The 25,158-nt window shown below is 50.5% G+C and overlaps 3 protein-coding genes across 3 annotated transcripts; 1 reads left to right on the top strand and 2 right to left on the bottom strand.

Annotated features, from left to right (window-relative positions):
• Positions 1 to 225: 225 nt before the first annotated feature.
• Positions 226 to 6,748, top strand: NELFE (negative elongation factor complex member E). Its single transcript, XM_054569136.1, has 10 exons — positions 226 to 739; positions 2,595 to 2,664; positions 2,765 to 2,910; positions 3,396 to 3,470; positions 3,558 to 3,595; positions 3,782 to 4,035; positions 4,149 to 4,293; positions 4,453 to 4,507; positions 4,725 to 4,827; positions 6,390 to 6,748. The coding sequence occupies exons 1-10, from the start codon at positions 665 to 667 to the stop codon at positions 6,485 to 6,487; spliced, it is 1,059 nt and encodes a 352-aa protein (XP_054425111.1). The 5' UTR covers positions 226 to 664; the 3' UTR covers positions 6,488 to 6,748.
• On the bottom strand, positions 6,703 to 12,822 carry CFB (complement factor B). The gene is made up of 18 exons (XM_054569135.1): positions 12,620 to 12,822; positions 12,297 to 12,530; positions 11,708 to 11,893; positions 11,389 to 11,562; positions 11,056 to 11,157; positions 10,823 to 10,959; positions 10,425 to 10,563; positions 9,974 to 10,105; positions 9,576 to 9,677; positions 9,348 to 9,485; positions 8,807 to 8,904; positions 8,549 to 8,666; positions 8,195 to 8,348; positions 8,015 to 8,091; positions 7,728 to 7,840; positions 7,337 to 7,469; positions 7,209 to 7,258; positions 6,703 to 6,912 (listed from the first exon to the last, which is right to left on the bottom strand). The coding sequence occupies exons 1-18, from the start codon at positions 12,747 to 12,749 to the stop codon at positions 6,757 to 6,759; spliced, it is 2,373 nt and encodes a 790-aa protein (XP_054425110.1). The 5' UTR covers positions 12,750 to 12,822; the 3' UTR covers positions 6,703 to 6,756.
• A 393-nt stretch (positions 12,823 to 13,215) lies between these two features.
• On the bottom strand, positions 13,216 to 24,693 carry C2 (complement C2). The gene is made up of 18 exons (XM_054569133.1): positions 24,370 to 24,693; positions 23,989 to 24,195; positions 23,190 to 23,375; positions 21,283 to 21,456; positions 21,097 to 21,195; positions 20,789 to 20,922; positions 19,184 to 19,322; positions 18,455 to 18,595; positions 17,401 to 17,490; positions 15,417 to 15,557; positions 15,193 to 15,287; positions 14,982 to 15,096; positions 14,699 to 14,864; positions 14,533 to 14,609; positions 14,298 to 14,389; positions 13,969 to 14,095; positions 13,762 to 13,811; positions 13,216 to 13,617 (listed from the first exon to the last, which is right to left on the bottom strand). Exons 1-18 carry the CDS (start codon positions 24,413 to 24,415, stop codon positions 13,441 to 13,443), a joined length of 2,256 nt encoding a protein of 751 aa, XP_054425108.1. The 5' UTR covers positions 24,416 to 24,693; the 3' UTR covers positions 13,216 to 13,440.
• Between the last annotated feature and the right edge of the window lie 465 nt (positions 24,694 to 25,158).

Genomic DNA, 25,158 nt, shown 5'->3' with positions numbered 1-25,158 from the left:
TGAAGGAGACTTCCGCCCTTCACACCCCCGGAAAGTGGACGAGTGCTACCGAGGTGCTGCCTTAAACCAGTGGAAAGCCGGGCGGAAGTGCCCTCTCCTCGGGGCCGCCTGGGTTTACCGCGTTTTCCGCCCCTAGTACGTCATCGCTCCGAGCCACCGATCCGCTGCGTGCGCGGGCGCCGCGCGAGACCTTGGGCCCGGGTTGACGCCCCCTCAAGTAAGGCCTTCCCTTTCTACCTCGTCCTCCTTTTTTTCCCAGAGCTCGTTTCCTTCTCTTTTTCGTTGCTCTGAGAGCGCTGCGCGGGTTTCACTGTCTCCTCTGCAGTTCGGGGTTAGTTGCCATACTAACCCCTAACCCCACTGGGCATAGGGGGCTTTTGGTGCCATCATCTTGACGACGGAGAGGGTGTTTCTCCCCGGTTCACGTGGTACCTACCCCAAGGCGCTGGTGTCCGTGATTCCTAGAGAGGAGGGAATGCTGATTGACTCCCCAGGAGCGGGGGCTTGGATGGCAGCCTAGCTTAAGTAACGGGTAGCGAGAGACTACACACAGGAGTAAGCAGGCCTGGAGGGCTGGGGTTGGGTACAGTGGACGGCGTGTGAACCCTGGGTGGTGACAGGGGAGAAAGATGTCTTGGGCTCTGCCCCTGAACCAGGAGCCACCATGTTGGTGATACCCCCTGGACTGAGCGAGGAGGAGGAGGCTCTGCAGAAGAAGTTCAACAAACTGAAGAAAAAGGTGAGGGAACGTGTCGGGGCCTGGCCCAGTCGTTCATATACTCTACGCTCTGAGACCACACGGGGTGAGTGTGAGGGGTTGGAGGGTTCTTCTGGCTCATACCTGGAGGCTCTAACCTCTCAGTGTAGCTTCAGAGGTGGGCTGTTGTCTTGTTGTGTACTTTGTGTCCTTTCTTCTCATTTTGCCATGGAGTTGTCTCTCTTTTCCATGGCTTTTATTACCACCTAAAAGCTGGTGATCCCCAAGTTAGGTCTTTCCAGTTCCATCTGATGTCTTTCTAATAAACTTCACCTATCCAAAATAAAGCTGTCATCTTTCTACCTATTTTAAGGTTTTATTTATTTATTTATTTTTAGAGGGGAAGGGAGGGAGAAAGAGAGGGAGAGAAACTTAAGTGTGTGGTTGCTTCTTGCATGACCCATACTGGGGAACTGGCACACAACCCAGGCGTGTGCCCCGACTGAGAATCCAGCTAGAGACCCTTTGGTTTGCAGGCCGGCACTCAGTCCACTAGGCCACACCAGCCAGGGCTCTACCTATTTTAATCTAGTTTCATTTCATTTCTTTTTTTCTTTTAATTTAATTTAATTTAATTAACTTATTTAGTTCCCAAAAATGGACTGACCACATTCAATTCTCTTGGGTGTTTAGAATAAAAAAATCTCAGTTCTGCCCTGGCCAGGTTGCTCGGTTGGTTAGGGCATTGTCCTGATACACCAAGGTTGTGGGTTCCATCCCCAGTCAGGGCACATACAAGAAGCAACCAATGAATGAATATATAAATAAGTGGAACAACAAATCGATGTTTCTTTCTCCTTCTCACTTTATGTCTTTCTAAAATCAGTTTTTTAAAAAGTCTCATCTATGACTTCTCCATTTGCATAGGTAAACATTTGCCAAGTCTTCTTGATTCTTTCTTGAAAGTAATTTCTCCCATTTTTTTTCCTGTGTATTCCATAGATCATGTCTTTGTTGGCATTCACTTAAGATTGTTATAATGGTCTCCAAGCATGTTCCTTAGTGTTTTGTTTTGTTTTTTTGTTTTAAACAGACTTCTCCGCTCTTTAAAATGATCCATTGAAAACACAAGATTCTGTCCTCTTTCTCCAAACCCTTAAGTGATTTCATTTTGTCTGTAGAACAAAGCCTTAAGCTGGCATCCCTTTTTAGTAAAATAGAATTAGTAGTCCCAAAACATGCATTCCTGAAGCCTTCTTATCTCTGTATTTCTGCCACTCTGCTTTCTTTGTCTAAAATGCCCTTTTTTCTCAGTCTCTGTTGTGCAGATTCTACCTAGAGTCCAGTTTAATAGCCATTTGACATCAGAAAATTTCACTTGCTCTTAAGCAGTTTGCACCTCTTATAAACATTCTCGGCAATTTAATCTGGTCATTTTATTTCTCAGATGGTAAGCTTCTTGGGGGGCGAGGAACTGTGTCTCATACCTTTACATATCCCTGTTAAAAAGTAATGAATGGCATGTTCTTGTAAATACACAAGGGATGGATGGATGGATGAAGCCCCCACAAAGAACACATAGGCTTTTACTTACTTGTAGCTTATAACCTGGGGCTCTGGTCCATGATTGAATTCCTTGTCTTCACCTTCAAAAACATGATACTCTGGAAAGCCTCAGGTACCATGGTTTGGATAGCTTGGGTATCGCTGGCACTGTAGGTGTTCTGGGGGACCGTATTAAGAGGCAGGGCTGCCTCAGTGAACTACTCCAGGGGCTCCATTTGCGTTGTTTTCTCTGAGAACGGCGGCCCCTGGAGTGATGCGCTCAGGGGCCTTGGGAAATGATCTGATCAGGCACTGGCCTTCACCGACCCCTCTCTTCTCATTCTTGTTCCAGAAAAAGGCATTGCTGGCTCTGAAGAAGCAAAGTAGCAGTAGCACAACCAGCCAGGGCGGTGTCAAACGCTGTGAGTGACAGGAAATGGGGATAGGCTAAAAATGGGGAGCCCGGGGGCTGATCTTTTTCACACCTGGCCAACATAATGCCTCTTTCCCTTGCCACTCCAGCACTGTCAGAGCAGCCTGTGGTGGACACAGCCACTGCAACAGAGCAGGCAAAGCAGCTGGTGAAATCAGGAGCCATCAGTGCCATCAAGGCTGAGACCAAGAACTCGGGCTTCAAACGTTCTCGAACCCTAGAGGGGAAATTAAAAGTAAGCACACGCAGAAAGCTTGTCTAGGGGACCCTTGACTTCAAAGGGCATCCCTCCAAGTTGAAATGGAGGTAGGTTTAGGGAAAAAGTAATGCCTACTCAATTATGGGCAAATTGTTCTACCATTCTGAGTTTCCAGTTGCTTATCCGGAAAGTGAAGAAAATGGATGACTCCCACGCTCTACAGTTTGCACATCCTATAGTTCTAATTCATGCATTAGAACTCTCAGATTGTGTTCTTCCCAGCAGTTAAACAGGCCGAAATGTCATCAGATTTAAGAAATGTTTAGAGAAACTAAATACTTTAAGGGTATATTAGGGCCATGTATTTGAAATAGCACATAATCAAATGAGAAAAGTACAAAGAAATTTTTTAAAAAAGAGACCAGAAGAAGCTGAGAAGAGGGTGAGGGAAGAATCCCCTCTGTCCCACGGTTAGGCAACCTCCTGCTCCCACACTGAGGTAGGTGTCTCCCACCTTCCAGGACCCTGAGAAGGGGCCAGTCCCCACTTTCCAGCCATTCCAGAGGAGCATATCTGCTGACGACGACCTGCAGGAGGTAATGGTTCCCAGTCCTCTGTCCCTGAGGGTACCCACATGCCAACAACTTGGAATCATCTTAACTGAAACTTGGTCTCTTTTTCAGTTGTCCAGACGTCCCCAAAGGAAATCTTTGTACGAGAGGTTAGCGATTTACAGACAGGACTGGGTCCCAACAGGTGGTGGGTGGGGAGGAGCTCACCAAGTCCTTGGGAGGTATGGGGCTGGAATGGAAGGAGCTGAGGCTGTAGAGGGAGTGTTGAGTCTCGACAGGATCTGGGGAGACCAGGTAAAGGCCCCCCTTGATTCTCACTGCCTGTCTTCCCCTAGCTTTGTGTCTTCCAGTGATCGGCTTCGGGAACTGGGGGCAGATGGGGATGAGGCAGAAGGCTCAGGGGCTGGTGATGGCCTCCCTCGAAGCTTTGACTGGGGCTATGAAGAACATGGTGGCGCCCGCTCCTCAGTCTCCCCTCCCCGAAGCCGCAGCCGGGACCGCAGTCATGAGCGGAACCGGGACAGGGACCGGGAGCGGGACAGAGACCGGGACAGAGACCGGGACCGAGAACGAGAGGGCCTTTTCCGCAGTGAGTGGGCTTGGCTGGTGGGAAAAGGGACCTCAGCTAGGATTGAAGTAGCTCCAACTAAAGTGCACTCTTAGAGTGAAGAGTGAGACGCGTTACATCTTGTGATCCCACAGGGTCTGACTCATTCCCTGAACGCCGGGCCCCTAGGAAGGGGAATACTCTCTATGTGTATGGGGAAGACATGACGCCCACCCTCCTCCGTGGGGCCTTCTCTCCCTTTGGAAATATCATTGACCTCTCCATGGACCCACCCAGAAAGTAAGGATGACAATCAGGCCAAATGATGAGTCCCAGGAAGAACTTGGGTGTGCAGCCTGGGGGAGGAAGCCAACATGTCTCCAGCTGCCTGTAAGCGCTGGGTTTGGCTGGGTTCAGGAGAGCCCGTAATCCCTTTACTAATCATGTTTTCTCTCCCAGCTGTGCCTTCGTCACCTATGAAAAGATGGAGTCAGCAGATCAGGCCGTTGCTGAGGTTGGGATTTCCCAGATCTGTTCCTCCTACCCCTCCTGCCATCCTCATATTTTCTCTTTAAAGTCCTGGAAGCCAGGAGGAAGTCATTTCCTCTTGAAAAAATAGCCTCTCCCTACTCACGTAGGAAGCTTTATATTCTCAGATTCCTGCTCAGTTTACTCCTAGGATGGCAACTTATGGAAATCCTCCTCTGGTTTGTCTGTAATGTTCCCCCTAGCTCAATGGGACCCAGGTGGAGTCCGTGCAGCTCAAAGTCAGCATTGCCCGCAAACAGCCCATGCTGGACGCCGCCACTGGGAAGTCTGTCTGGGGCTCCCTCGGTAAGAACAGGATTTCTCCTCCCTAATCCTATCTCCCACCTCTCACTCCTTCTTCTGTCTCCTTGCATGTCTCTGGAGGTCAGGATTTGTGGGAGTCTGTGGGAATGGGAAGGAGAGTGGGCAGACCCTCTGTCAGTTGGTAGCAGGAGAAAGATGAGAGAACAGGGTTGAAAACAACTTCCAACAGCAGGACAGAAGTGAAAGTGGGTCAGGTTCATGAGGAAGATGAACACTTCACATGGCCTTGTTCATTTTGAGATGAAGTGTAGTTGGTTTTCTGAAATAAGCATTTGGATTAGGGATCTGGAACTCAGGTATGAGGTGAGAAATGAAAACAGATTAGTCATCTATATCTCACAGTGGCTACAAAGTGATAGTATCATTGGGGAGGAAAACAATGACGAGGACTGGGCTTGGGAGAAAAACAGGGAATATGATAGGAAGCAGAGCTGTGTTCCTCGTGCCCCACCTGTCCCAGCTCTTCTGCGTGTTAGGCTAAAGTTGATGCAGCGAAGTATGGGGAAGACATGATGCCCGCCCTCCTCCTCAGGGCCTTCTCTCCCTTTGGAAACATCACTGTCAGCAGGAGGGGTCAGGGCTGGGAGCAGCACCGGGGGACCTGGGCCATTGAAGCCAAAGAACACCATCTTTAAGGAGGCGAGATCAGCAGTGTCAGGGTACAAAAATCTGAGAGATGGGAGCTGGTGTGGAGGGTTCACTCTAGCCCCAGAGTGGGAGGGATGGAATCCTTGGAGATGGGGTGCAGAGAGGGACACACTGTACACAGAGGAAAGAAAAGGGGCAAGGAAAGCACGAGACTCAAGGGCAAATGCTCAGGGCCAAAGCTACCCCTGGAGTGAGTTCTGATAGGGAGAGAAGCATTTCTCAGTGTGAAGAATCCATCTTAGCTGAAATAGATTTTCCTGACAAAGGAGTGGACAAAAGACGTTCAGAGCAAGAGTGGCCTTCCAGATAAAAGGGAGGATTCCGGAAAGACCAGCATGTCAACAAAGGGCTGTAGAGATTTTCTAATTTTTAATTTTTGATGTACTGACTAAAAGCATTAAGTAAGCACCATTCACATGTGTCAACAGTAACATTTGCGTGGGTTTTTTGTTTTGGGGGTGTTTTTAGATTTTATTTATTTATTTATTTCTAGAGAGGGGAAGGGAGGGAGAGAAATATCAATGTGTGGTTACCTCTCGCAAGCCCAGGCATGTGCCCTGACTGGGAATCAAACCAGTGACCCTTTGGTTTGCAGGCCAGCATTCAGTCCACTGAGCCACGCCTGCCAGGGCATATTTGAGAATTTTCTAAAAACAGAACATTTGTTACAGTATCCCATGTGCCAAGATAACAGCAAAGCATTCTTTGCCCTGGTGAAGATTTGGCAGCCACTGGCCTAAGGGGCTAAAGGGAGACAGGGCATCCTGACCACTAGAGGGCAGCATAGAAACGGCTTCCAGGAGTCAGAGGCCAGGAATGAGGAGCTCAGACTCTGGGCCTAGGGTCTCACCAATGCTCTCCTTCAGTCCTTAACTAATCCTTTTCTTCCAACCTAGCTGTCCAGAACAGTCCTAAGGGTTGCCACCGGGACAAAAGGACCCAGATTGTCTACAGTGATGATGTCTACAAGGAAAACCTTGTGGATGGCTTCTAGTTACAGAGCTGGATTTCTTGTGCCTCGTCTGCCCCAACACTGGTCTCAGTAAAACACTGAGGTGGAAGCTCACACATCTCCCTCAGCCTCTGGTTTTTCAGCACTTGGGATTGCGGTTGAACCTTTAAAAACGGCCGTTAGATTTGCTTTGCCTTGTAACAAGATGGCCAGTGCACATTCCCCACGCCCTTACCTCAAAAGGATCTTGAACACAGTATTGTCACAGCTATTTTAATTTGATCTCATGCCCCTTTCCAGCAGGGAACCCCTTATAGAAATCTCAGATCCTCATCTTGTAGTTTCTCTTTGAGCCAGGGCAGCACTTCGAAGAGGTTGATGTGAAAGTCTCGGGCATGAGCAGGTACCTGGTGCTGCAACCTCCTGTCTTTGCAGACATCCACTACACCCCAGCTGATCACACCAACCTGGAAAAGGCAAGGGGTTGCCATGGATCTTTTGGTCGAACTCCTTCCTCATCCCAGGAAGCACAACTGCTCCCAATTGTGCCTGCACTGACCTGGAAGACTTAGACTGGTGACCCAGCTCAGTCCTGTCCTCAGCACCCAGGCCAGACACATGGTCCTGAGCCAGCCAGTTCAGGAAATAGTCCTAAGGTGAGGCAGGCCCTGCCCTCCCCTTTCTAGCCACAGCTGTTTTTCCTGCTTTGAGGCCTGTGCTGACCACTTGGCATCTCCCTGTGATTAGGAAAGGGGAGACTCACTTGAATAAACCGACTCCTCTTGTGAATAATCAGGGGACCACCAGAATCACCTACAGGAGAGGAGAAGCTGTATGGAAAGACTCTTGGGCCTCAGAAACTTGCAGCACAACCAAAGAGCCTTGTCTCACCTTTGCAAGTGTTGGGGTCAGCATAGGGATTCGCCCCTCCAGTGCATAGGAACCTGGGGGTGACCACCTGAGAGATGTCCTTGACTTTCTCATAGCCTGGGGCCTTTTGAGCATCCCTCTCACATGCGGCTTTCTGCAGGTGAGATGGGATGAACAAAATTGGTTTAGGCAGAGTCAGAGGCAGGGGTGTTCGACCTGTGGCCCACAGGCTGCGTGCAGCTCAGGATGGCTAGGAATGCAGCCCAACACAAAATTGTAAGTTTACTTAAAACATTGCGATGATTTGTGTGTGTGTCCTTACATGTTGCAATGTATTTAATGTGTGGCCCAGAGATACCAAAAGGTTGAACACCCCTGGTAGGTGAACTCTTTAGGATCCCACATTTCTTACCTTATCCCCATTCTTGATGTAGACCTCTTTCCGAGCCAGCATCTTCTTCTTATCCTTAACCAACTCAGACACAAACAGAGCTTTGATATCCTTAGCAGGGAGCAGTTCTTCCTCTGAATGATGAACAGACTGGTCATTTCAGCACTCTCCCTCCCAGTGATCTCAGCAAATGTCCCTCAGCCCCTCCATGTGAGTTAGGGGCTTAGCAGTTATCCCCTACAGCTCCCTCTTGTGCCCCTCTTGTCTCTTGGACTTGTATCCTAATGCTCTCTGTGAGCGTGTCTTACTCTGCTGCTCGCAAGTGGTTGACAGTGGCAGCCTCAAAGCTTGATTCGTCCCTTCAGTACAAGGGAGGCAGATGGGCCTGTTAAAGAGAGATGGGGGAATTCAGGGATGACAAACTACACCTGCCCTAGCCTTCCAGCCCCACTTTTTGCAGCTTTTTCTCAGGAAGCCACATGTCTGACCTGAGAGTCTCACCGAACTTCAGCCTCTTCTTGAGCTTGATCAGGGCCACGTCATAGTCATAAAACTCAGGAATTCCTTCTGCTTTTTTCCTATTGATGTCGTACTTGGGGTGAAATAGGACTTCCTCTATCTCCAAGTCCTGCTTTTCCCCTCCTAAGGTTGGAGAAGAGTGGGTACCTCTGGACCACCCACTTCTCTGTGTGCAGGTTCCTGCCTTTGACCCCATGTCATCCCTAACTGGTCCAGTGTACAAAGGAAAGGGCTTCATGGAGGGCAGGTGGACTGTGGGCTCTTGAAGTGGGAGGTGTTAGCCAGAGGGTGGAGCTCAGAACTGATTCTTGCACCATCCTTACCCACGTTGACCTTGATTGAGTGTGACTGGTCTTCCACCGTGAAACAGTGTGCAGCTGTCAGCACAAAGTACTCAGACACCACAGCCCCCATGCAGTTTTCATGTCCCTTCGAAGGGCGCTGGGAACAGAAGGGCAGGGCGAGGGAAGCTCTGCTTTCACAAACACCACACTCTCATGGAAACTATGCTCTTTCCCCTACCGCTATTTCACCCTGACCTCACCTCCCAGAAGTCCCCACCACCGGGATGCTATGCTTACAGTGACAGAGATCTTGGCCTGCCATGGTTGCTTGTGGTAATCAGTGCCTTTCCTGTGCTCCCAAACCATGCCACAGAGACCCAGAGTCCGCGTTTCATCTGGCAAAAAAGGAGAATGTGCTGAAAGCTGGGGCATCTACATGTCCAAGGGGATCCAAAGTGCTTGAGGAGGAAAGGAAAGGCAGGAGCATTCATTTACTTACGTTGAAGACAAGAAATCACTGGTATAGTGACAATTTGAGGCTAAGATTGAAGACCTGACTAATTTCAGGCCCAACCCTTGCTAGCTTGCTGTCCTTTGACATCCCTTGGCTGCAATTTCCACATCTGTAAAACGGGCTGGAGAACGATCTCTGACATCTTTTAGAGCTCCGCGTCTCAGATCAGGAAGTGGACAGTGTCAGGGAACAATCATGACACTCAGGCAGAAGGAAGGAATGAGGACATTCTAGACTGCCAAGGCTTCAGGAGGAGAAGAAAGATGGGGGACCTGGGGAGACCTGTTCCCTGCCCATCTTAACACTCTTCTGATCTCTTCCTACCAAGCATTTGGATGAAAACATCCTCCAGGTTTTCCATGTCTTTGACTTTGAACACATGTTGCTCTTTATCTTTCTTGGAAGCCAAAGCATTGATGTTCTCTTGGTTCACCAGAGGTCCAACCCCAAACACATAGACATCTGAGGAAGAAAAGGGGAGGGCTAGGGTCCAGACCCTGGGGTGCAGGAACCGAGAAAGCAGGGTGCTGGGTTCTGGATAATAAAACTTACCCAGATACTCTTCCCTTGGGTTTTTGCGATCCCTACCAATGTCCAGCAAGGCCCGGATATCGTGAATGACAGCGACTGGGTCCCCGCCCATGTTGTGCTGGCCTACAGAAGAGATGGACCATGAGGAGGGGAGGCAAGGAGTGGGGGGGGGGGGGGGGGTCAAGAAAAAGAAGTTGGCTAGAGATAGTAACACATGGTTGGATAAGCAGGTTGGGAAGGAAATGAGAGTGACAGATCATAGAGGGTCCCTCCTTGTAAAGTGTCACAGAAAAGATCAACAGGGTTGAGGCCCACTGCTGCTCAGGGCCCCAACGGTAGGTCATTGTTACATGTGGACTGAAGGGCCACACACTGGTATAAGAGGTTGGGAGTCAGGCAGGAGAAAGGGCCCTTCTGACCATCAGTCATGAGAATGATGACATGGCGGGTGCGGTTCCAGCCTTCAGGGGGGCTGTCCCCTTCCCAGCTCATCATGCTGTACACAGCCTGGAGAGCCTTCTTGGTGTTAGTCCCCGTCTTTAACTTGTGATCTGTGGAAAGGAAGGAGATCATCACCTCACCAAGTCTTCCAAGACCTTCTTGAAACCCAGAGGCCTGTCACCAATAGACTCCACATTTTCCAACTTTTTTAGTTGATTGTCACCCCTATGATTTCCCTTTGGCCACAAAGTGGCCTTCTCAGCCCATAGCAGGTTTCCATTAACCCTCGTTCCCCACTGACCCTGCTGTCCAACTATGCGTTAAAAAGTGGTCCTCCCTCCCCCCGCATGTGGTCTCACATGACACCTGAACCTTCTGACCTCTCTGACCCCAAAGTGAACTTCCCACCCTCCTTCCCCGGCTCCTGACCTTCATAGCTGATTTTGTTGAGCTTCTCTGTGACCCAGTCTGCATTGCTGCTCTCTGCTTGGGATACTCTGATCAAAATGTTGGTGTCTGTGGCATATGTCACTAGACCATATTTTGGCTTCACTCCGTAACTTGCCACCTGAGGGCAGCAAAGGGTCATGGTATTGCTAGGACAGGGGCGGTCATAGTAAGAGACTCAAGGGCTGACTGGTCACTCATGGAGGTTTGCCTGGGAGTCTAGGTTATAGGCCAAGAAACTGCTTCAAGAAAAGGGGAAGGAGGGCCTGAATGTTTCTAGAACCCTAGGGCTTGCAGGGGCTGGGAACACCAGGAAGCTAATTCTGGCAGAGCAGTGACATCCATTCAGGGTCTCCACATTTGGGGGTCAGGGGCTTCACCTTCTCAATGAAGTCTCTAAGACAATTCTTGGCCCCTGTGAAGTTGCGCGCCCCAACACTGTCTGATCCATCCAGCACGAGATAGATGTTCATGGAGCCCGAGGGATCCAGGACAATCTTCCTCTTCTGTTGTTCCCCTGGGTGCCACCAGCGACACTCAGACTCAGCATGTGTGGTTCTCCTGCCCATTCTCCCCCCAGGTCCCTGCCATGTCTCCCACTATGCCTTCAAACCTGGGCTGTGCCCATCCTCAGCGTCGACTCCTTCTATGGTCTCTGTCAGTGAAGACAGGAAGGCTTCGGCCACCTCTCCAGGGGTATCGTACATAAAGGAGTCTGGCAGAGGTCAGAAATCAGGTCAAATGTCTGGGAGGGTCAGGGACACAGGGACCAGAGAGACAGGGGATGGTGGGCTTCCAGAGTGAAAAGGGCTCAGAAGTGAGGAAGTTCTGCAGGGAAGCTTAGAAGTGGAAGGAGCTGGGTTGACAGCAGAGATGACAGTGTCCTGTATGGGGACTTGAGGATGAGAGAGCAAGATCTGACCTGAGAGCATGGGTCAAGGGTCACCTTGGCAAGAAGGCTCCGTTCCACTCCAAGAACCACCTTCCTGGCATGTTCGCCGCTGGGAGCCACGCAGGGTGAGCCCCCGGCTACAGTAGTAGGTGACACTGTCTTCAAGGCGGTACTGGCTGCCCACCTTCCTTGTGCCAATGGGAATGCCCGGGTTGGGGCAGTACCCCACTGCAGAGGCATGAAACAAGAAGGTGAGGGCCAGAGCCAGAGGCCAGGAGGGCAAGGTAGAACACAGGAGTTATGGCACCAGTTCCTCAGGCTGCAAAGCGGTCAGGGAGAGGCCACCACTATGTGGGTAAGTGATGCTTCTCACCTCCATTGTCACAGATGGCTGTTTGCCCATCCCACCGACCAGTCACTTGGCAGCTGCGATTGGCAGAGCCCCGGAGGGTGTAACCATCATAGCAGTGGAACGAGATCTCATCACTCAGATTGTAGTAGGGGGCCCGGGGCCAGTACTCCCCATTCTCAAAGTCCTGTGGTCTTGGGCAACGAATTGCTTTAGGGGAGAGAGACAAGCAGAAGTTACTGAGAGAGAGGGGCTGCTCTTTAGAGTATCCTTTTTGGTCTTGAGTTCCCTGTCACTGAGGAAAAGCACCTTTTTGTCCCATAGGAGCAGCGTCCCATGGGGAGTCCTGCTGCCCCTCCCTTCCCTTTCCTGACTGTGCTGTTAACTGCCAGGGCTGTCTGGTACTGGGTAGATGCTGAGTCAAGGTTAGCTCCCCTTCCTCCTTCTTCCTCTCTCCTTCCCACCTCCAACCCCAGACAGCTCCTACACTTGTTCAGCCCAACTTGTCATCCTGCCTGGTCTCCACATACTCTAATCTCGTGCTAGTCTAGACCTTGGCCACCACCTGCTCCAACCCTCTGCTAGCCCATGCCCACCCTCACTGCCCTCCAACCTCTGCATTCTGCCTTTTTGACAATCTTTCGGTCTTGGGTCTGCAGCGTGCTCCAGGACCCTGTGGATCTGCAGGTGCGCACTTGCACAGGGTATGGGTAGAAGCCAGATGGACACACGTACTCCAGCACCTGGCCCTCCTTGAGAAGGCGGAAGGAGCCACCTTGGATCTCTACTCCCTTCAGAGAGCAGGGGCTTCGGGGCTCAGCCACTGGCAATGGCGTCGTGCTCACACCTAAAGAAACAGACTAATGAAGCCTGGCCTGACAAGGTCAAAGAGGGATTCTGGGGACAGCAGGAACAGGGGCAATGACCCTGGCTTACCTTCAGACAAGAGGCCCAGGATCAAGGGTACCAGGCAGAGCCAGAGGCTGAGATCGCTCCACATGGCCACGGAAGGCAGGAGAGAGGCTGGGGCTGGAGGCAGAATGGCCTTCCCCAGCTTGTGCTGCATGTCCGCTTGGCTCAGTGTCCAAGCAGAAACTGCAGACCTGGGCCAGGTTGCACTCCCTTGCCCTGCTGCCAACAACCTCTAACCTTTTATGCAATCAGAGTGCTGGCCCCCGTGGCTCACCCTGCCAGCCCTACCCACATCACTTTCCGGAATGTCCAGGCGGGAGGGCCCCCCTGAGCTGCCAGTCAAGGAAATAGAAACTGCACAAGCCCCACCCTTTGCTGTCCAAGGTCTAGAACTCTCCCTTTCCACAGCTCCTCTCAGCCACATTTCTCCTCCCCAACAAGCCCAGACTGCCCTCTTTAGGGGCCAGAAAAAAGCCCCAGCCGGCCCCCTGTTGACTGAGTTATGGAGCAGAGTCCCTGTTTGTCCAGCAGGGTCTCTGACCTGCCTCCTGTGATTCCTGGAATCACTCCTGCCTTCCCCGCCCCACCCCCTCAGGCAGAGGCACAGACAGATATGGAAATCACTGATTTTTATTAATTTCATAACTGGGAAATTCCACGTGAAAGTGAAAGGAGAGTGAGTCACATAAAGCAGAGGGTGGGCGGGGCACTGTCCCAGGATCCTGGAGGCTGGACTTAGGGCGAGGAGTAAGGATGGGTCACAGGGCATGTAGGCAGAAATTTAGAGGTAGGACATGGGAGAGATGGCAGGTTCTGCAGGACAGCAAAGGAGTCAGTGGGCATGTTTAGAGGGGCAAAAAGTTCAGGACGTCTTCCAGGTGCTGCCTCAGCCAGGGCTGCAGGCGGAAAAGATTGATGTGGAAATCGCGTGGTGGTGGGACCTTGCCTCTGGGGGCTCTCTTGCGGGAGTTTTTATCCGAGTTGCCACAGGGGTTGTAGAGACCCCAGCTCACCAGGCCCACCTTGAAGAGAGAATGGGACAGGAGATGGCCATGGCCCCAGATCCAAGTCCCAGCCTCCTTGCTTCCTTCAAAGCCCTCCCTCGTCCCCCACAAGGCCGAGATTCTGTAATCCCAGTCCTGCGAGCGTCTCCCTTCTCTCCTCACCTGAAAAAACCTAAATTTCCGTTCAAGGAAAACTGCTCCCCCAGATTCTCCTGCAGAAAGAAGGGACAAGAGACTATTATCCTGACTCTTGCCTTGGTTCCCTGTTATCAGGGCAGTGCACCCACGTCCTGGCATGCATACTAGCCCCAGGTGGCCTTTTTCTAGGCATCCAGGCTCCAGGGTTGGGGATGGGTGGGAGCCACTCACCCCTGCAGGGATTGTCATCTTCCTCAGTTCCACTACATAGGAACTGGTCTGTCACCACCTCTCTGACATCCGTCAAGTTGGGGAACGTGGTTTTGTCTTGGGAGACAACCTTGATACAGCTTGTCCACTGCAGTGGGAGCAGAGCAAGAGAGAAGGGCGGAATGAGCAGGCCCAGAGGAGGACACCTGGAAGTTCAGCTAGACTTGGGAGGAGGGCTGACTAGGGGTCAGATGCAGAAAGCAACCAGAGCTGAAGGAGGCAGCGAGACATGTTGGTCATGTCCAGGGGAACCCCATCCCCCCACAGCATCCCAAACCTGAGACTCTTACCTCCATCCCTGTCTTGAGGTTAATGTTCAGTTTGTCCCCATTCAAGGCCACAAAATGAGCAGGAACACTCGACTGGCTCAGAAGTAAGCTCTCTGTAGTCAAGGAGAAGGGGAGGTTGGTGCTGGTCCCTTGACCCAGCATCCAGACTCCTGACTTGGGGACAGGAACGCAGCCTATGCTATCACGCCCAAGTCTTGGTCCCAGCTCCTCAGGCACCTGCAGTCCCAGCACTCACCATGATCTCGGCAGGTGCTGCCTGGGGGTCTCCGCAGAGCCAGATTGGCGCCTACCGTGCAGGGGAGGCAGATGGGCCTGGGGAGAAAGGGAAGGGTCACAGGGGCTCGCCCTTGGTGCACCCCCCTCCGGGGCTCCACAGAGTGCTGTATCCCAGATGCTGGCACCTGGCATGGGTGGACATCTTCACTTTCTGGGCCAGCTTCAGCAGAGCAATATCATCACCATAGAACTCCAGGATTCCCTGATGCTTCTTGGCAAAGACGTCAAACTCAGAGGAGATCACCACCTTCTCAATTTGGAAGTCTTTGCCCAAATGGGAGTTGGGATCCCCTGGGAACAATGTGGCAGATTAGGCTAGGCCAGGGGTCCTGAAGGGGCCAGAGGCTAGAGACAAGCGGTAGGAGCTCTGGTCACAAGGTCAGGAACCTGGTGGGGGCCCTGCCTTACCCACGTTGACCCTCCACAGGGAATGGTCCTTGTTGGCATGGCGGAAGCAGTGAGCAGCTGTCAGGACCCACTGGTCTGAGATGAGGGATCCCCGGCAGGTCTCTAGGCTCTTGGGCTGCAGGGGAATGGATGATCATCAGGCACTGCTGTGTCTCCAGCCCATGGTCACTTTCACCTCTGCGATCCAAGCCACACCCTTCCTCCCTGGTACCTTGATAGTGACATGCCAGGGTGTTCTTTCCTGGGCAGAGGCATTAGCTGACATGTTTCCCACCCCACATATGGTGTCTATGAGCTGGGAGACATCTGTGGGTGTGAAGAGCAGATGGGGAAGGAGGCAGGTGAGGGGCACTGTGAGCAGGTTCCCAAACTGGACCCCTGGCTGGCTCCTCACCGCCCTCCCTACTCTGGAGAGGGCGAACGAAGCTCACTCACCCAGCATGTGCTCAAAGACCTGGTACAGAGCCTTTGTGTCCTGCAGAATGAAGGCATGCCTCTCGCCATCCTTCTTGGACGCCAGCTGATTCAGTTCTCTCCAGTCCACATCCAGCTTGCCCACGCCAATGGCATAGATATCTGATGGGGAGGAGGAAATCACCAGAATCTTGTGTCTGGGGGGCTACCTCGTGAAACAGAAGGCTGTATTTAGAGCTCACTGTGTCCTACAAAGCCCTATGTGAGCCTCACCTCCACCCCATACCTGTCTGACTTCATTTCCTACTATTGCTCACCCTTCACTCTCTTCCAGCTGCACAGCTTTTATGAAGTTCCTCAAATTTGCAGGGCCATGCCTACCTGTGGCCTTTCGCTCTGGCTGTGCCTCTGCTGGTTCCTCTTCCCCAGACTTCCCACGTGGCTCACTTTCATATCTTTTTAAGTCTTGACTCAAACATTCCTATCTGAGTGGGCCCCTTCCTGGCCTCACAGTCTGAGACTGCAGTGCTCCAGGCTCCTCCATCCCCCCTTGCTTCGTGCTGCACCTTAGCACGTGTCACACCGCCTACCCTGCCATGGCGATTCCTGATTCCTCTTGTTTAATGCCTACAGTGTGTAGAATTCTGTCTCCCTAAAAGATATGTTCAAGTCCTAATCCTTGGTACTTGTGAATGTGGCCCTACTTGGAAATAAGGTCTTTACAGATGTGATCAAGATGAAGTCATTCTGGATGAGGGTGGCCTGATCCGATGCCTGGTGTCCTCATCAGAAGAGGGGAGTGTGCGCACAGACACACAGGAGAGTGCTGTGACGGCACAGAGAGGCTGAGGGAAGAAGGGGTGTGAGGCAGAGGCAGAGACGGGGTCGCCCTGCCACAGGCCCAGGGATGCCTGGGCTCCCAGAAGCTGGCAGAACCTCCAGAGGGAGCAGGGCCCTGCTGACATCTTGATTTTGGACTTCTAGTCTCCTGAATGTGAGAGAATGAATTTCTGTTGTTTTAAGCCTCCCGAGTTTGTATAATCTGTTGCTCCAGGCCTAGCTGACTAATACATTGCCCCTCCAGAACGACATCCCCATGCAAGCAGGCATTTGTGGTTGTTTTGTTCGCAGCTGTATCCTTAGAATGGTGCCTAGCCCAGGAGAGTCTCTCAGAAGTACTTTTAAATGACTAAATAAATAAGAATTTGTGACCATAGCATGGAGGCAAAACTTCAGATCTAGTCTTCCTCTGAAAAATGTAGACTTGGGAGAAGGGCCTGGAGCCACCTCTCCCAGTGGAGAACCAGCCCATGCAACCATCCAGGCACAGCCTCCGAGGGACAGTTTTAAAAAGGAATCTGCTTTCCACTGAGGGGAGGAGGGGCACGGTGGGGTAGGGGAGACAGAAAAGACTGGACCCGGGGAAAGTGAAATTGGGGGCTCAAAACCAGCTGCCTTCCCTTATCTGGAGCACTTCTCTCTGAAATTCTTTTTTGGTCAAAGGTCAGTACAATTTGTATTTAGTCTGAACCAGAAGAATTGTTTTTTAGAGTCTGCAGCTGCCAAAGCTTTAGCTGCTTATCTGTACTGCTGTAGGAGGAAATGCCGGGGACAGTCCCCACAAGGAATCCAGGTCTTTTCTTCCTGGTGAGGTTCATGGAACATAAAATGGTGGATAATGACGATGATGATGATGATGAAGAGGATGACCATTAACACACATTGTATCAGGTGACCCCTGAGCATTTGCCCCAATCAGCCTACAACGTCCCCCTCTTACAAGTGAAGAAACTGCCCAGAGCCACAGCCAATCAAAGGTGAAACCATGGTTGAAAACATGGGATAGATTGACTCCAGACTGTTCAACATGACACTCAGCTGCCTTCACACAGAATGACACAGCTGGGGCGGAAGGACTCTCACTAGAAAGGTGTTGGAACCACTGGCTGAGGGCCTTGTGCCTCCTGCGGGGGCAGTACAGACGAGGCTGAGGGTGGAGGCTCACCTAGATAGTCGTTCCTCTTCTGGTTGATGTTCAATATCTCTTTGATATTGTCAACAGCTGGCTTGGGGGAGCCCCCCATATTGGACTTCCCTGGAACAGGGAGGGAAAAGAATTGTTTGTCTGGGTGGGTACATCAGGGTTCCCCACAGCCCTGGAAGAGCGGGGAGGCATTCATCCCGGGACCCTCAACACTAACACTTCCTGTCCAAATTGTATTGAAATTCTCTGTGTCCAAATTCTATTGAAATTCTCTGTGAAATTCCTCTGAAATTCTCTAGGCACTGGGCCAGGAGCTTTATTTACTTTACCTCATTTAATTCTCGTGAAACCCCGGGAAGTGTGGGTATCCTCATTTTATAGACAAAAAGCATAGTCTGGATGGGCCACGTAATGTGGACAAAATCAAGATCAATGACAGAGCTCAGATCCACTACGTAGTCACCCTTCCCTCTACTCTTTGACTTCACTGCTCCAGAAACATGCCCCGATCCAGTTTACTCTAGGTAGAGACAATAACTAACATTTATAATCACAAAGCACTTTTACAGAAACTACTTAAATTTCTCTCCATAAAAATTGTGTAAGGAAAGGAAGGCAGCTATTATTATCACCATTGTCCTCGTCATCGCCGTTGTCACCTTCAACACTATAGCAGAACGTCAGTTCTTGAACTTAATTTGCTCTGGAAAACTGTTCGAGAAGCCATTTGTTCGAAAGCTGAATCTCCTTTGTTTGTCGCCTGAGAGGCGCATGACTGATTATACAGGTATCAGCACGAACGGGTTGTTGGGTAGAGAATCAAGATCCGAAGTTTATTGTTAAATAACTGAGACATTTTTTTCTGTGAACAGCTTAGTCGAGAATCAAATTGTTCGAAAACCAAGATGGTTGACAACCGAGGTTTGACTGTATTTCTATTTTTTTTAACACCATTTCCACTTTATAAATAAGAGACAGAGGCTCAAAGTGGCAGAGGGAGAACCAGAATGCTGGTCTTCTGATCGTGGTGCTCCTTCTACTGTACCAGCCTCACCACAGAGATGGGGGCACTCACCATCTGTCAGAAGGATGATGACGTGCCGGATTTCCTGCCAGGCTGCTGTGTTCATGCCAAGGCGTTCCATTTGGTTATTCATCATGATATAGACAGTATTTAGGGCCTTATAGGTGTTGGTCCCTGTTCCATTTTCATGATCTGGAATATGCGAAGAGTTAGGAGGAAAGGAATCACTCTGTTTTCCCCAACCGCTGGAAATAAAATTATCAACTCCTTTGATAAACTCAGACCTTGGATATCCAGATAGAGATTGGGCATCATTGCCTGTTCAGGCATTAAGAGCTGCCCTTCCCCGTAGAAGTGCTCATAGCATAACCCCAATTCAAGGCCACTCTAAAGTCCCCAGATGCAAAGATGGAGTTTCCAAACAATTTGGAGTGTGTTAGCATCTGCTGCCTACGCCCAGGTAATTTACCATGACATGGGAAACTACGGGGCTGAGCCCCGAAAACCAGACCATGTGATTCTGGCGTCAGTTGGGGGAGCGGAGGCCTGCATGATGCACTGGATATGCAGCACATTAGAGGAATCCAGGGGTTGGCAGGAACTGGGACTCCCCCAACCATGAACCTGACTTGGAAACTTAAAGAGCCAGAGTGCCAGAGCCCCAGATCCCTGAGACTGGAATGCCACCAAGAAGACCTCCTCTCTCAAACTTATCCAGATCTGTCTGCAGAAGATTCGTTCCCCCTTCCTCCCATTACTTCCATTTGATGATACCCATACCTTTATAGTTGATGTTTTCCAGACGGTGGATCACTTCGGTCACATCCCGGGAACTGTCGTGCAGGACAGACAAGACAGTTTTGGACTCTGATGCAAAAGTGATGATGGAGACACTCACGTTGATCTCAAAGCTGAAGATCTGTGAAGGAAAGTGAGAGTCAACATGAGGGACCCTGAAACTGAAGGGTTGCTGGAAAGAGAGCAAGCAAAGGGACCTGGAGGAGGCTGAGAACCTGGACTGACAAAGGCAAGGTCTATGTGTAGACGCTTACTGAGAAACTGCTGCTTGGAAGAACTCCAGAAACTGACATTTGTTCGCCATCCACCCTCTTTGAGAGGCTCATTCCTCATTTAATCTTCACAGCAACTCTGAGAAGAGTATGACGGTCTCTATTTTATAGATGAGGAAACTGAGGCTTTGTTACCTTGCCCAAGGTCATACCACTGGTAAGAGGTGGAGATAGGATTTGAACCTGTTGGTGCAACTCTGAGGCACCCAACAGTCATATTTTGCAGCCTCATGGTTTACTCTCAGGAGCATAGAAACTGCCTTCTTTAAAATGCAGCTGGGACAGAGAGTCCCAATTATGATGGATGCAAAGAGGCCCACTCCAAGACACATCGTAATAAAAAGGTCAAAGGTTAAAGATAGAGACTCTTAAAAGCAGCAAGAGAAAAGAAGTTAGTTACCAGCAGGATGCCAGGTGGGAGGAGGGAGGGGGAGAACGGGTGAAGAGGTGAGGGGATTAAGAAGTACAAATAAGTAGTTACAGAATAGCCGTGGGGATGTAAAGTACAGTATAGGAAATGAAGTAGCTGAAGAACTTACAGTCATGACCCATGGACATGAACAGTGGTGTAGGGATGGCCTGAGGGAGTGGGGGGTGCTGGGTGGAGGCAGGTAAAGGGGGGGAAATCAGGACAACAGTACTAGCATAATCAATAAAATATAATTTAAAAATTAAAGTTAAAGCATAGCTGGGAGGAAAAACATGTATCTACAAAAACTATTGTGAAAAAACATAATTATCAAGCAAAATATGAGCAATGAATCTAAATCATGGCTTCCAAACTCTTCTGTTCATGCATCTCATTAGTAAGGATGTTTAGAGCACATAACCCAATAAAAGTATATATATTTGTAAACCGTACTCATATATTTATTAAGTATATCACTATAAACACACACAAAATATTGAAATGCTTTCAAATTATTAAATATTAAGGTATTGATTAATTTAGTTAAGATTGTTTAACAGGAATACCAGTATTTTTCTGCACACCCAGTGGATTATTTTGTGTAACCCTCTGTGGAGACCACTATTCTAGATGATAAATTCCTAGAAACTAGGACCTCAGTCTTGTTCACCTTTGGCATCCTCCAGCACTCAGCACCCAGCACAGTGCCTGATAGATGGTGAGTGACTCTGGAATAAAAAATGTAATCCTATAATTTGAACCCAAGGTCCCTTCATGGCATGCGTATAGTCTTGGAAGACTTCTTGAAGGAGGTGGGCTGAGCGGGATTCAGAGTGCAGGGAGGAGACAGAGAGAGACAGTGTGTGCAGGGAGACCAGCTCTGTGCCCAGGCCTCTATTGCCTGACCCTGTCCACCATGAGCATGGCGCTGTCCTTGAAGACTTTGAAGTCTTCTTCCTTCACACTCTGAGAGGCATCCAGGAGCAGGTAGAGGTTCAGGTGACCAGATCGCTGGATTTGGATTTTTCGGCCCACGCTTTCTGGGAGAAATGCGGAAGGGGAAGAATCAGATCGCCACTTCTGACCTCCTCTCTGGCCAAGGGGTTCAGGCCTCCCTGCCTCCTCTCCAGTCAGCTCAGCCCTGCCGAGCCCACCAGGGGCCAAGCCTCTGCCAGGCCTGCTCAGGAGTCTGCTGTCCCGCCGCAAGGACTCACCCTTCTTCTTCTGGGTGGGATTGGTGGATCCAAGCAGGTGGGACAAGGAGGTACCCAGGACAGGGGCTACATCCTCAGGGAAGTCGTAAGAGTAGGGTTCTGTGGGAAGAGCCACTGGGGTCAGCCAGGGCTGGGCTGGGGGGTTGGGTGCTCAGGAGTCTTGGGAGGGTCAGGGTGGCTACTCACGGCGGCAGACGGGTTCTGTTCCACTCCAGACCCCATCGCCCTGGCACTCCCGCTCCGCAGACCCTGTCAACACCAGATTCGAGGAGCAGCGGTAGCTGACCTTGTCCCCAAGGCCAAATCGGGACCCTGTCCGCACCGAGCCCACCGAAATGCCTGGATTGGGGCAGTGGCCAGCTGCGATTGAACAAAGGAAGATGAAGGTAAGCAGGGACCCACCTCCTCAACCGCTAGCCTTGCTTTCCTGCCCTCTCCCTCCAGCTCTTCCTCTTCTCCAGCCCTTTTTGGGCCCCTTGGTCTCCCCCTTGGGTGTGGATAGAAAACCTTAAGGAAGGCCAAATGTTCAGAGCTCAATGGCCTTGGCTGCGAGCTAAAGCATCCCAGTTCCAGCCAAGGGACTCAGTTCACATCCATCCCAGAACCCGGGGGAGATGCCAGCAGAGAAGCCCACTTCCACAGAGGATGTTGCCACTTCCTAAACCACAAGGAGTCATCACTATACACCCAGCAGCATGGCTAAAAGTAAAAAGATGTGTGATTCCAAGGATCGGACAGGATGTGAGTCCACCAGACTTGGTTACATTGCTGGAGTGTCAGTGAAACTGCCTGCCAGCCTCAACTAAAACTAAATATGCCAACAGGAACCAGGTAATTCCACTGCTAGATCATATGCTCAAGAGGAACGAGTGCACGAAAGTCACGCTAACAGAACTACCCTCATAACAGCCCCAAACTGGACATAACCCAAATGCCCATCAACAGAATACATAACTAAACTATAATATATTCATATAATGGAACTATGCAGCAATAAAAAAAATTAGCTGTGGATACACAGGACAACATGGATAAATCTCACAGGAAGAATGTTGAATAAAGGGAACCAGATACAAAAGAGCACATTCTGTGTAACTCCATGTGTATGAGGGATTAGGACAACCTCAACTAACCCAGGGAGAATAAAGTCAGAGAGTGGTTACCTGTGGGAGAAGACAGGGGCCTCCTGTGATGTTGGACATGTTCTTTCTCTTGGGTGGTGATTACACGGGTGAATACATGTATAAAAATCCATCAAGCTGAATACTTAAGATTTGTACACTATATTTATGTTTGAATAAATGACTATTTGGCAGAGTCCAGAATATGAGTACGGAGCTGACAGCTGGGCGACCGGGGGAGGGAATGCTCTTGCTATATCCCATGGACTCTGTATCTTCTGTATTATGTGCTTAGAACTATGATCCAGGCAGCTCCCAAAACCCACAGGCAAATGTGACTCCAGGAAACCCTGGAAGTCTCATTCTGTCAAGCAGAGCCCCTCACCATTCCCTGGGGCAGCAGTAACCGTGATGAAAGTGCATGTGGCACGTATCAGATTCCGAGGGCTGTTCTAGGTGCTTACTAATACCAGCTCACTTCATGCACGTGGCAACCTCATCTAACCTGTCACGGCCTCAGTTTTCACATCTGTAAAACAGGGATCGTCAGCACCCTTACAATCTCCATTTTACAGATATGAAAACTGAGGCATAGACAGGATAAATAACTTCTGTCAAGGTCCGAGCCAGACTTGGAACCCAACCCTGCTGCAGAGGCAAGGCACTTAAGCCTGACACTGTCTCAGCATATCTTCCATCCCTGCCATCTCATGGGGCCTGAATACCAAAATCTTGCTTTGAGGCATTTGGAAAAGCTATATGATGTGTGGAGCCTTTATGTTGGATCTGAAGCTTAGAAGCAACTGCCTTGGACCAGGCTCCCTACAGGCCAGTGATGTATGACCTGTCTATCTCAATTTACCAAAATCCAGGAATATAATTTTGGTATTAGAAACACCAGGGCCCCACAGAGGCACCCTGGACACGTCTGGCTCCAGGGTTCCTGGAAGCCCCCAGCTTCCATGCACTCACCGCCATTGTCACACACGGCCGTCTCCCCATCCCACATGCCATTGGGGCGACACTGCCTCACGGGTGAGCCCCGCAGCACGAAGCCATCCTCACACTCGAAGCTCAGGTTGCCGCCCACAGGGTGGGACCCCAGCCGTGGGGTATACATGCCATTCTCAAAGGAAACAGGGGCTGGACAGCGAACAGCTGCAGAGAGAGTGGGATGAGGATATAAGGATGGACGGGTAACACCTGGGCTGGGCACCAAGTGGGTGATGTTCACCTGGATGGTGGGAATAGCCCACTGGCTGTCTACATTTTAGGTTGATGCCTATGAAATTGCTGCTTCTGGCACTTGGGTAAACACTGGCGACTTCACACAATTCAACCTAATTCACCGATAAATATCCACTTCTCTCAGTCCCTGAGGGCCGCGGTCACCCCAGCCCCTCCCCTGGGGTCCTCAGATGTCCCATGAGTGGGCATGACAGGGGCTGAGACCTGTTGTGCCCACTCATCCAGCATACTTTCCAAGACCATCCAGCATACTTTCTGAATGGCCACTATAATGCAGTCAGCTGTTGAGTATTTTGAAAATCATCTCTAGCATTTAGCATCCCACAATCCCCATCAAAGCCTGCCTCCAGTGCCCTGCTCTGAGAAGCCAGAATTTTACCACTACTTTGCAAAGCCCTGTGGAAAAGCAGCTTTTCCATCCCTCCCACACCACCTAGTCAGGTTAAGCGTCAGTCCTAGCAAATACTAAATAGAACTTCTGAGCTAGCGGGGCATGCTGAGCATGGCCCGCGGAGAGCCTCACGTTTGCAGACTGCCTTTGTCGACCGGGCGGATCTCGGGGTCTGCCACTGTCCGTTGCTCAAGCACAGTCTGGACGCTGGGGATGGGTAACGGCCAGGGGGGCAGGAGTAGATGAGGACACTCCCAGGGGCCCAGCCGTGGCTGACGGTGTAATTGCCGCCGGAGATTTTCACATTTTGAGGGCAGGAGGGCGCAGCTGCAGCCAAGCCTGTGGGCATAGGGACAAGACACAGAAATGGAGAAAGAAGGAAGGCACTATCCTAAACGCTGGACCTGGAGATGAAAAAAGGAAAGGAAAAAACTGTTCCCAGCATAGAAGCTCATAGGGGCAGCAGAGGCCTCGCCCACGGGACCCCACATCCTCTCCCCACCTTGTCCCTACCTGGGTGCAGGAGCAGCAAGCAGAGCAGAGCCATCAGTGAGCCCATGGTGTCCACTTTGGGCAGGAACGGCAGCCAGTGGGAGAGGGGAAAGTCGCCTGACTTCCTGAAAACCAGAGCTGGCTCAGCAGCTGTTTCACTTGCTGACAGGCAATAAAACTAGGAACTGGGAAGGAGGACGGCCTCTTGCTGGGAGAAAGCAGTCAGGGACCAAAGACAGAGCTGAGGGGGGCAAAATCTGTGCCCTAATCCCAAAACAGCCATCCAGTCAGAGTGTGTCCACCACAGCCTTCGCGTGCCCCTCCAGCTCCACCCCCATACACACACACACCCATACACAACGCTCTTGCATCAGTCACCTAAGGCATGCAAACCCGCCAACCATCCAAGATATTGCAAAACCACTTATTTAGATAAAGTTTCACTTTCCTTTCAGGTTTTGCCAAGTGATTTTTACTTTTTTAAAGTTATATTTTATTGTTTATGCTACTACAGTTGTCCCAATTTTCCCTCTTTGCTCCCCTCCACCCAGACCCCCCCACACACTCCCTTAGGCAATCCCCACACCATTGTTCACATCCATGGTTTATGCGTATATGTTCTTTGGCTACTCTGTTGCCTCTGCTGTACTTTACATCCCTGTGGCTATTCTGTAACTACCTATTTGTACTTAGTCCCGTCAGCTTCTTCACCCATTCCTTGACTCCCTCGCATCTGTCAACCATCAAAATATTCTACGATTCTGTTTCTGTTCTGCTTGTTTTTTATTTTGTTTTTTAGATTCAGTTGTT

This window comes from Pteronotus mesoamericanus, unplaced genomic scaffold (assembly GCF_021234165.1).
Source record: "Pteronotus mesoamericanus isolate MK-2021 breed Mesoamerican mustached bat unplaced genomic scaffold, CSHL_Meso_final contig_20, whole genome shotgun sequence".
Taxonomy (NCBI): Eukaryota; Metazoa; Chordata; class Mammalia; order Chiroptera; family Mormoopidae; genus Pteronotus; species Pteronotus mesoamericanus.
This window is presented reverse-complemented; position numbering and strand designations above follow the sequence as displayed.

What these genes read in the sequence shown, in the direction of transcription:
- NELFE (XM_054569136.1), top strand. Translation starts at nt 665, where the DNA reads ATGTTGGTGATACCCCCTGGACTGAGCGAGGAGGAGGAGGCTCTGCAG. An exon ending in AGGAAATCTTTGTACGAGAG is followed by an intron (nt 3,596 to 3,781) that starts GTTAGCGATTTA and finishes GTCTTCCCCTAG; the next exon opens with CTTTGTGTCTTCCAGTGATC. An exon ending in GTCTGTCTGGGGCTCCCTCG is followed by an intron (nt 4,828 to 6,389) that starts GTAAGAACAGGA and finishes CTTCCAACCTAG; the next exon opens with CTGTCCAGAACAGTCCTAAG.
- C2 (XM_054569133.1), bottom strand. Translation starts at nt 24,415, where the DNA reads ATGGGCTCACTGATGGCTCTGCTCTGCTTGCTGCTCCTGCACCCAG. An exon ending in GGCCGTGTGTGACAATGGCG is followed by an intron (nt 21,457 to 23,189) that starts GTGAGTGCATGG and finishes GTTCAATCGCAG; the next exon opens with CTGGCCACTGCCCCAATCCA. An exon ending in GAAGAGGAACGACTATCTAG is followed by an intron (nt 15,558 to 17,400) that starts GTGAGCCTCCAC and finishes CCTCCCCATCAG; the next exon opens with ATATCTATGCCATTGGCGTG.
- CFB (XM_054569135.1), bottom strand. Translation starts at nt 12,749, where the DNA reads ATGCAGCACAAGCTGGGGAAGGCCATTCTGCCTCCAGCCCCAGCCTCT. An exon ending in AACGGAGCCTTCTTGCCAAG is followed by an intron (nt 11,158 to 11,388) that starts GTGACCCTTGAC and finishes GACCTCTGCCAG; the next exon opens with ACTCCTTTATGTACGATACC. An exon ending in AACCACTTGCGAGCAGCAGA is followed by an intron (nt 7,841 to 8,014) that starts GTAAGACACGCT and finishes TTCATCATTCAG; the next exon opens with AGGAAGAACTGCTCCCTGCT.